Raw genomic sequence first — 10,198 nt, forward strand, 5'->3', positions numbered from 1 at the left:
TAAATTGGATATGCACTTCTGAAGAAACTTATTTGTACACAAAATCTATTGAGTAAGTTTAAGAGTTCTTTTAGTACTGGTTTACACATAAAAATAAGAAGCATTAACAAAGTACAAAACCTGATTTTAAATAGAAGTCGGGTTTTGAATAAATTATAGGAAAGCGAAAATTTCAATGGAATTTTCGTATTATAATACTTTGAACAAAAACGTTTTCCAATGACATTAATATATCCGGATGCCCTTGTCATATTTTACAGTGTAATTAAATTCATATTTTTTATGTATTAAAAAACAATGTGACATTTTATTGTATATTTTGTTATTCATACAAAAATGTTATGAATATATAATATAAAAAAAAGTAAAAACAAATGACAATTGCTTACTTAATCATCGCTCTGCGTCTCTCTGAGTGCGTTAGTATTGTAATGTTATAAAAATTCTCTACATTTATATTCTTATAATACATTTTATTTTAATTTTGGACACGTATAGTTCGTGTTTCTTTAAAAGGCACTACAATGAAGAAAATTCAGTGCAGTAAAGTGGGATTACGAAAGGACATAGAACATTTCTTCTGGCAGTATCTTTACGGTTTCTGATTCTAGAAATTTCTAAACAAAATGCGAACTGAAACTGCGTAAATTCAAGTAAAAAGAAAAATTACTCCTGCAACAAAAACTATATTTATGACAATGTCGGGAGTATCATAAACACTTATTATAGATAAATTATTAAATAAACCTATGAGAAATTTAATAATACAAAATGTACGTGTTAAATATATATGAATTTTGGGACACGCTATATTCTTATTAATAAAATTGGAGTGTCTGTACGTAATATCGAAACAATCATACTTCGGACATGTGATCTAATGGCTTTTCTTATAACGAAAATACATTTCTTTTAATTTATGTCTGTCTGTGTGTCGGTAAGCGTTTGTTCCGCGTAATCACCGGACTGGGTGGATCGATTTTGACGGGAAGGTAGTTGATGCATGCAAGCATATTATAGCCTACTTTTTGTTTTGTTTTTTTCTTTATATTCCGCGCTGATGACGTCATGGGCGACCAGTAGTTGCCTGTAAAATTCGAATGAATTTTGATATTTAAAAAGTCCGTTATGAGATTAAACAACATATTTTCATTCATCGGCTACCGACAGGCTTTGTGTGACGTGCAACGTGCATGCTCATCGAGTACGAACAGCTACGTGTTAAAATTTAATTTACTCGCATTGAATGTCACTTAATTTGGTCGTACATCCGACACAATGGAACGCCATGTCCGGATATATCAAATAGAGAACTATGGAATCAAATTGTTACATGAAAGCTGCAATTGTTAATTCAGGGGTCCTTCGTTAACCGGCAATTCATCTTTTGTTTCGCAGTAGCTGCGGATTGACTACAATATGCTGTATAAAAGTGGAACGACAAATATATCGTTATTTACGTGCATATAAGTTAGGGTTTCAAGTGCCCTAGACACACATTTTTGTCTCTTTTTATTCGAAGAGAATGAGAGAGACGACATATGTGTAACTGCAATCGATACTCAGAGTAATGATATAGATAAACTAACAGTCGCCTGCGACTTCGTCAGCACCAATTTTTAGGCTATAATATGCCCGCATTCATCAGCTACCTTCCCGTTACAGTGCCATAAAAATTGGCCCAGCCATTTCTGTGATTGCCCGGAACAAGTAAGGAGACTGACAATATACAAGACATATTCAAGTCTGCTGTGATCTAGCGATTTGTATGGATTATATTATACGTATTTAGAATTATTTGGAATATATTATGTGCTTGAGGAAAACTTATCGTAATTAACATTTACAATCTTAAGTACATTTGAATTCGAATTAACAATGTTTTTAGAGCAAATTGTTCTCTAAGCCCCCCCCCCCTTTTATTTCCAATTGCTTTCCACGCGGCATTGAATACAGATTGAATTGATTTTAATTAAGACGACACGATAAAACGTCCGCCGTAAACTTTCCACTTGCATTAGTGTTCAATCAGATCACTTCATTAGGTTTACAATGTCATGGCATTGGTTTATTACTAACACGCATTTTCTTACAAATATCAATTACAACAATATAAATATATATATATATATAATAATATAAAAGGTTAGTTTGTAAAAAATTGAGTTTGACTAGAAGACGATTTACAGAATCAAACATATGTAGTTTGGCTGTCCAGATCGGCGAAAACTGATTTTGGTTATTTTTTCGTGACTGCTAAACCGCTGTTAGCCTTGAAAAGGCATTTACAGTTTCACCGGGCTTGAGGTGACGGCAGCAGCACTATGGTGACTCGTGACGCAGACAAGCTGGCTCCGGCGGTACACCGATTAGCCAGGACGGAGAAGGCGACGCTCGTCATGGGGCCTGCAGTTTACAACCGGCTGCCGGACCACGTCACAGCGACATGATTTTTTTTTTGTAAATCGCTCTTTGACCTTTAATTTAAACATTACCTATAAATATTGTATTGTATTGTGGCAGGGAACATAGAGCGCTTAGCCTAAACCTCGTTTATGAGTAACTAAGCTCGAGAGTTTAGATTATAAATGCTTTTACAGCTTTTAAATATCTGTGCGAGTACTAAGAAAAAACAATAGAATAAAGTAAGTTCGCTTGACTTGTAATTGTAGCTTTATTCCAGACGCTTAAAGAAAGTTCGTCTTTGGCAATTTAATAGCGTAGAAAACTATGACAGGAATATCGGATCCGTTAACTGCAACACTACTGCGTTCATTCTCTCATTAAAATAATAAATTCAATAGTTTATTTATGTACAGTATATTCACTTAGTTAAAATATTTCATTATGTGACTAAGATATTTATTATGCCTTCATGTGACCTGTGTTTCAATTAAGTTTCCTAATTTATATATATATACACTTATGAGATTTATTAATTCCGGTCTGATACCAGCCATTTATTATTTAGCTTGTGTTTCGCACGCCCTTTTTACTTAATTCTAATTTGTAGTGCAAACAATTATTTATTAAAAACGAAATATTAAAATGAAGATATGATACCATGTTTATAATTAAGATTAAGGGGATTTAAAAATTCAATTGCATGTCAAGTTATGTGAACACGATTGTAAGATGTTAAGAGGATATGTAATTGACCTTGATAAGTCTCATTGTAGCGTTTATGTACAGATCTCTCTTCAAGGTTAGTTACCTTCATATTCATTAGGAGACAAATGCTGACACTTTGTTTCAGTGATTCGCAATTAACGTAATGTGTTCTATTTATAGTGTTATTATACTTTAACGAAGAATCTGTAAACGTTCAAATGTTGAGCATAAAACAAGTGACGGATCACATCAAATTATTAATTTCTTTCTACCCTTCTAGGTCACGGACTTAAGTGTGTAGTAAAAATATTATTTAATGGCAGAAAAAGAACAACATTATTTTGATTAATCTTATAACAGTTAAAACAGTCAATTTGGGTACTATTTACAATCATAAAGAATGATTTTTACAACTGTAATATAAATAAAATGGTAGCTTCATTGAAACAATGCGTCTATATACTTAATTAGAATAAACAAATAAAAACAAGTACATGCACATTTGTACATCTTTATGTGCTTGTTTTTATTTGCGTACAAAATATCAATGCGAAGTGGAAAAACACGTGACATATGCATTTATTACATATCGATGTTCTTATGTATTAAACCGCTACATAACAGTGTTTACACTACGTCAGTGAAAGGTCAGGATTATCTTACCTAACACATTACTTTCTCAACACAATCTTACTTTTTACTAATATTATAAATGCGAATGTTTAGAAGGATGTTTAAGCGTAACTCCGGAAAAGTTGAACAGATCTCGCTGAAATTTGGCATAGATGTAGAACGTAGTGTGGAAGAGCAGATAGGCTACTTATTATATTAACTTTTGTTTAATTCCGCGCGGATAAAGTGGCAGGCGACAGTCAGTATTCTATAGGTTAATCCTAAATATAAATATTGCACTAAGAACTTAAATATACTTATGTATTTAGTTTTATAACATTGTTACTTTATTACCATATACTAAAGCATAAGCAAGAGTAGTTTATTTGTTTAATTACGTTAAACTACGAATTAAGAAAAAGTATGAAGAAAATGGTTAAAAGTCGATGTCGGTAATCCTGTTTAAAAACTATGTTTTTGGCGTAAATTATTTAGCCTAATATTGCTATCGACGGTATGTAGCATAGATATGTGACTCATCCTCTTTAGAGCTGAAGATGTTCGTCTACGAAATAAATTCTGAAAAACAAAAAATATATTTTGAAAAGATAGAGAAGAAGTAACTATGTTACCAATAATTTCAGAACACGTTTATAAAGGAACAAACTAAGAACAAATACTTAAATTTCATTTAAAGACTCATTATCACCTTAAATGCTTGTCGAAATCTCCGCGACATGAGACTGTAAAGAATCGGGTTGACGGCTGTTGACAAATAGCTGTTGACTAAGCTCAAATATCCGAACACTTGCCACACCTGAAAGAGGTAAAAAGCGTTTTCCTTATAACATAGAAAAATAGCGGAATACCTTTGTCAACAGATTACATATGGAGTGCCATCGTCTGTGATTTATTCCGTATGACAGTAAGACAAACACATCAGGTCAGTTAAGCTTATTTATGAGATGCTTATGTTGGAAGAGAAAACTTATTTACTTTATTACACTGTCATCAATTTTGTTGTTGTTACGTCATGAGAGCAGGAAATTTTGCATACTTGTAAATAAATAGGAAGAAAAGAAAATAAAAGTGTTATGTTAAATCAAGGTATAATATTATAAATGCGAAAGTTTAGATGGATGGATGTTTGTTAGGAGGTATTTCCGGAACGGCTGAACGGTTCTTTACGAAATTTGGTACAGATGTAGAACATAGTCTGGAAGAAAACATAACATACACATGGCTATTAAGTTTGTTTTTATTTCTGTGCGTACAGAGTCGCGGCCGATGGCTAGTATGAACATAAAATCAGTATGTTTTACGGTAGAATCTTATATTCGCTCTCGATGTTGCCTTTGCAAACTATGGCACACATATATATGAATAGTGTGTCTGTATGACGTCACAATGTTGATATAAATTTTTTTATCTACTAGATACTTACTTTGTAATAATCATCTTGTCGCAGTCGTGGTATGATCATCATTAGCCGTAAAACTGAATACGGGAACCAACAGAAAAAGAATGAAGCGGCGACAGCAGCTGTGGAAACATTAAATTTTATATTAAATCATAATTCTCAATTATAAATTGTAATTAGAATATTTTACTAAAGGAGAAACAGTTGAAGTTGAAGAGTAAGACACGAGTTTAACGAAAAATCTAAATTCGCAGCGGTTTTTGATATGAATAATAGATCATTTCATATTCTTGTCTTTTATAAAAAATGTAAGATGATTGGGATAGAATTCGGAGTATAATGTTGGTGAACTACACCAGAAATAAATTAATTCAACTCTTCTTAAACTGCCTATAGATGAGAAAAAAGTACAAAGTATATGTTAAGACGAAGATTTATTTGAGAAAAATATTGTACTCACCCAGCATTGTGACTGCTTTATCCCTGTTTCTTTTACCATTAGCGGGACTGCCCTTTAAATTCTCATTCGTATGTTTTAATTTCAAAGCTATCAAAATATAAATAACAAATATAACAGTCATAGGAAAAGCGAAAAATATAAAAAGATCAATACTCATTACTATCAGAACTTTCTCGGTAAGTTGAAAGAGACAGTAAATGCCTTTATCACGTTCATACAAGAATACATTGAAGACTTGCAGTACACAGAATAAACACGACAACAACCAATTGAATATAACTACTTTAATAACACGTGACGTCATAACAAGGGATTGTCGGAGAAAAGGCTTTACAATGACAATATATCTTTCAACGGTGAAAGCAAAAATAGTAAGAACACTGCAGTTACTGAGACAATCCCAGATAACGTAATGTATTCGGCAACCGATTTCCCCGATTGGAAAATAATCTGGTGTCCAGATTATGTAGATTTCAACAGGAATACATACAGCAGTTAATAAATCTGTTACAGCTAAATTGAATAAATAACAATTAGTAGGGGTCCTCATGGAACGATTTCGAATGATAACCGCACACGTGCTTATATTTCCAACTAAACTTAAAATCAGGACAATCGTTAAGAAGCCACTCAATAATATTTTATATTTGAGATCGTCTGTAACGCATATATCATCAATTTGCTTCATATTCGGATACAAAAAGAACGTATCATTATTACTTGTACTATTTAGGAACACCATTTTAACAGGCTCAGAGTGATTTGCAAACTGAAGATAATTTAATGAAGGATGGTTCACACATTACACCCGGTGGCGATCGGGGAAGACTAACAGTGTCGTTTTTTTCTACTACGAATAGTACAGGATGTTCAAAATTATGTTATGTTGTCGATATATTGATAAAAAAATATGAAACAATAATTAAAGTTAGAATATAATTTGGCTGTCATTGGGAAGACGATTTAACTATCGAGTGTCAATGTAAAGAATAAAATCAATTTATAGAAATATTTCTAGTTTAATGTTTTTAAATGTTGTCAACCAATGCGTCAATAGCCTACTGGTTAAGAGTACGGAATAGTGTTCTGGCAGACGAGGATTCGAATTGAGATGTTCGACTACTGTAAACTATACACACCTAACAAAAACTTTATCAGGGTTAGTTGGAATGTTAACAAGAAATATTTTGTAAGTAAATAAATATCTACTTACATTTTCTTTATTAAAAATAATGTAAAAGAAATTATGGAATTTAGGAACACCATGAATATAAAAGTAATCGAGTGTGTAGCCAAACAAGCGCTCAAATTGATGGCATTCAGAGGGCGGCTCGACAGCTAGCCTAATTGAAATTACGTTAGTACATCCGTCTACTTAAGGGTTTGGTACAATTTTTGTAAATTTATTTTACACTAGCGATCGCCCGGGACTTTGTCAGCGCACTATTTCTCGTAAAAATCCCATCAAAATCGAGCCAAGAGTTTGACAGATTTTCCAGAAAAAACGCCGATTTTCGGATAGACAAAGGAAAATTTAAAAAATTGTATTTTTATTATTGTATTTTGTCCATACAGTTACTCCAGTTTTATTACTTGTACAGAGTTCAAAGCAAACTGTAAAAAAAAAATATAAAAATTGAAGTTCATAACCTTACTAAATAATTTAAAGCTAAGCTATTAACAAATGAATTATCAATAGTGATTAGCTTTTTGCGACTACATTGATCCTATCAGTTTTTATTTGATCGCCTTACAGGAAATTTTCAACAAAAAATTAAAAAAATCTTTTATTTATGAATAATAATGGGTAATTACCTGGCGGATTACTACAAGTTTTTACTCCTACAATTTTTTATTTTTGTAACACATAATAGCCTATTTTTCAACTGTGGCCAGTTTATTGCATCATTAAAGTATTTCAAATAGCATATTTATTTTACAAGAATTTATGGTCAAACACAGACTACACATAAATATTACGAGGTACAGTTCGGCAAACAAGGGAAAAAAAATTGAGTCAAAATAATGAAATAAATTTATTTTTCACCTTCATTTGTTACAAGTATACTATATTCATTATCATTTAATAGTATTCTAAAGTTTAATTTAAATTGAAGAAAATGGACTTAAATATCAATAATTTAAAAAATCTCCGTAGTGAATTGATTGCATGTGTTTAGATAGACACAAAATGGCATACTGTGGGGCAACATAAACAAAAAATGTAAATAAGTTAACACTCATATTGTTATTTAACATAAAAGCAATGTTTCCGCCCGGGATCGAACCGGGGACCTTGTGCGTGTGAAGCACACGTGATAACCGCTACACTACGGAAACTAGCACTAGAAATAGCAAAGCGGGGAATTTTACCAAAAGTAAAACTATAATAGTCTTTTCAATCTTTATTAAAAATAAATATGAAAAATTTACAATTAAAAATATTTATTAAACCGTGTTATTTATCTAACTACTTCGGAACCACCGAACCAATTTTCAATCTACAATTTATGACCTATTTAAAACAAACAATAACTTCAGCCAATTTTAATAGAATTTCAAGTGAAATTCGAGCAGTTCTGTGTTCTGTATTCGCCTCCCTTGAAGTGCTTTGCTTGACAGCTGTTGTCAAGAATTCACTGAGTTAGAATCATAGAAGTTTATGTAAAAATTATATATAAGATAGTAATTAATGCCTGACCTAAGTTGAACCTCGAACCACATTCCACTGTAATAGACGATAGCATATTTCTTGATCTTTATTGACGCATAATGTTGCGTATAACATTATGCAATGTTGAAAATGAGTACTGCGATGGAATAAAACAGTTTTGTGTCATCTTATAGTAGTCCTAAGCTGATAAGTAACTCGTGCGCAGATACATTTATCAATAATCTAATTAACTATAATAATAATACGTCCTCGAGAGAAACGTTAGTATTTTAAACAATTTTATATTTGCACCAATAATCTTAGAAGTAGTCATTAGTAAGTTAATAACATTTACATATAAAGAACTAGTAGGTAAAACATACAATTAAGGGTCAAAGGTAACTTGATACAATTTATATCTATTAAAACGCCGTTGTGTTTCACTTCCTCAACCAAAGAACTTGTATTTTCGAAATTATTTTATAGAAAAATAAAGAGAAACCTTACTTGTTGGAAAAAAATAATGTTTGCAAATTACTTATAATAATAAGACGTAAATTTTTTAAGGTATGATTTCAAGATTGAAGAAAAATTAAATGAGCTCTTGAGCTTAGGCGCAAAAGGTAAGCTTTTAAAATTCGTTTAGAAATTTTGATTTTTATTAGACCTTAAAATGTAATTACACAATAATATGACTAGAAAATTAACATTTAAAAGAACACATTTAAATAATAAAAGAGTTTTTTTTAATGCAATTTTTGATTATCTTCATCCTTAAAAAGTATTTTGGTGATGTAATTTTTTCAATCCTTCATTGGCGGTGATGCTGGTCCTTAGAGTTGGTATATGATTGGCGCCTTCTATAACCAATGATTTCTTCCCGACGAACAAATTCTGAAAATAAGAATTGAAATAAAACTAATATTATAAAGAGGAAAGATTTAATTGTTTGTTTGCATTGTATAGGACCCGAAACTACTGATCCGATTCGTAAAGTTCTTTCACTGTTGTGAATCTGCACTACCTTCGGGTGGCATAGGCTACATTAATCACTAAATTTTTTCTTTAATACGCGCGGTCGAAGTCGCAGGTAACTACTAAATCAATGATAAAATGTTTGTGTCCCCTGCCAAAACACCGAAAACATTGGTATAAGAGATAAATTCGATTAACCATCGAAATATGTAAATAAGTGATGAAAATTTGTGCATTTTAAAATGTTGAAATTAAATAAAAAATTTCTTACTTTAAACGCCTGCCGAAATCTGCGCGACATAAGTCCGTAAAGAATTGGATTAACCGCAGTTGATAAATAACTGTTGATTAAGCTCAAATATCCAAACACTTGCCACATCTGAAACAAAAAATAGAAATTGAAAAAAAAACTAACTAGTAAGAAAGCTTTTAATAGAAGTTGGCGTGTTTCAATAAAACGTTTAGTTACTTACATAGAAATAATCATCTAATCTGAAGCGTGGTATGATCATCATTAGTTGTAGAATGAAGTACGGGAACCAACATATAAAGAAGAAAGCTGCTACAGCTGCTGTAAGTTGATTAACGATACCGTGATTAACAGTTTTGATTTAAAATGTCATTCATTATTTAGTTAAAAAAAAAGAAATTATTATTAGCATAAAATTTAAATCATTATTTGCTGATAGTTTATATTATTTCTATTTTAGTCCGTTTCCAGACTATATTTGTAACAATTAAAAATTAATTAAATAAAAAAACAACTAAACTAACCCAGCATTGCGACAGCTTTATTCCTGTCCCTTTTAACATTAGGAGGACTGGTTATTATTTTCCCATTAGTCTGTTTTAACTTTACGGCAATCAAAATATAAATAACTAATATAACTGTCATGGGAAGAGCAAAAAATATAAAAAGATCAATACTCATAATAATCAGCGCTTTATCATTGAGTTGAAAGAGACA

The 10,198-nt window shown here is 31.5% G+C and overlaps 2 protein-coding genes and 1 non-coding gene across 3 annotated transcripts; all 3 read right to left on the reverse strand.

The window, feature by feature from the left end:
- Positions 1 to 4,185: 4,185 nt before the first annotated feature.
- LOC106123441 (neuromedin-U receptor 2-like) lies at positions 4,186 to 6,345 on the reverse strand. The gene is made up of 4 exons (XM_013319773.1): positions 5,604 to 6,345; positions 5,168 to 5,265; positions 4,433 to 4,540; positions 4,186 to 4,302 (listed from the first exon to the last, which is right to left on the reverse strand). The coding sequence occupies exons 1-4, from the start codon at positions 6,343 to 6,345 to the stop codon at positions 4,186 to 4,188; spliced, it is 1,065 nt and encodes a 354-aa protein (XP_013175227.1).
- A 1,525-nt stretch (positions 6,346 to 7,870) lies between these two features.
- TRNAV-CAC (transfer RNA valine (anticodon CAC)) lies at positions 7,871 to 7,943 on the reverse strand. The gene has a single exon. It is a non-coding gene; the product is annotated as a tRNA-Val (tRNA).
- A 1,073-nt stretch (positions 7,944 to 9,016) lies between these two features.
- LOC106124936 (neuropeptides capa receptor-like) lies at positions 9,017 to 10,143 on the reverse strand. Its single transcript, XM_013321979.1, has 4 exons — positions 10,006 to 10,143; positions 9,705 to 9,802; positions 9,503 to 9,610; positions 9,017 to 9,150 (listed from the first exon to the last, which is right to left on the reverse strand). Exons 1-4 carry the CDS (start codon positions 10,124 to 10,126, stop codon positions 9,031 to 9,033), a joined length of 447 nt encoding a protein of 148 aa, XP_013177433.1. The 5' UTR covers positions 10,127 to 10,143; the 3' UTR covers positions 9,017 to 9,030.
- Positions 10,144 to 10,198: the final 55 nt, after the last annotated feature.

Source organism: Papilio xuthus, unplaced genomic scaffold (genome assembly GCF_000836235.2).
Source record: "Papilio xuthus unplaced genomic scaffold, Pxut_1.1 DF828952.1, whole genome shotgun sequence".
Taxonomy (NCBI): domain Eukaryota; kingdom Metazoa; phylum Arthropoda; class Insecta; order Lepidoptera; family Papilionidae; genus Papilio; species Papilio xuthus.

What these genes read in the sequence shown, in the direction of transcription:
- LOC106123441 (XM_013319773.1), bottom strand. Translation starts at nt 6,345, where the DNA reads ATGGTGTTCCTAAATAGTACAAGTAATAATGATACGTTCTTTTTGTAT. An exon ending in TAAAGCAGTCACAATGCTGG is followed by an intron (nt 5,266 to 5,603) that starts GTGAGTACAATA and finishes ATGTTTCCACAG; the next exon opens with CTGCTGTCGCCGCTTCATTC. An exon ending in GACAAGATGATTATTACAAA is followed by an intron (nt 4,541 to 5,167) that starts GTAAGTATCTAG and finishes TACCTCTTTCAG; the next exon opens with GTGTGGCAAGTGTTCGGATA.
- LOC106124936 (XM_013321979.1), bottom strand. Translation starts at nt 10,126, where the DNA reads ATGACAGTTATATTAGTTATTTATATTTTGATTGCCGTAAAGTTAAAA. An exon ending in GATTAGATGATTATTTCTAT is followed by an intron (nt 9,611 to 9,704) that starts GTAAGTAACTAA and finishes TTTTTGTTTCAG; the next exon opens with ATGTGGCAAGTGTTTGGATA. An exon ending in GATTTCGGCAGGCGTTTAAA is followed by an intron (nt 9,151 to 9,502) that starts GTAAGAAATTTT and finishes TCTTATTTTCAG; the next exon opens with AATTTGTTCGTCGGGAAGAA.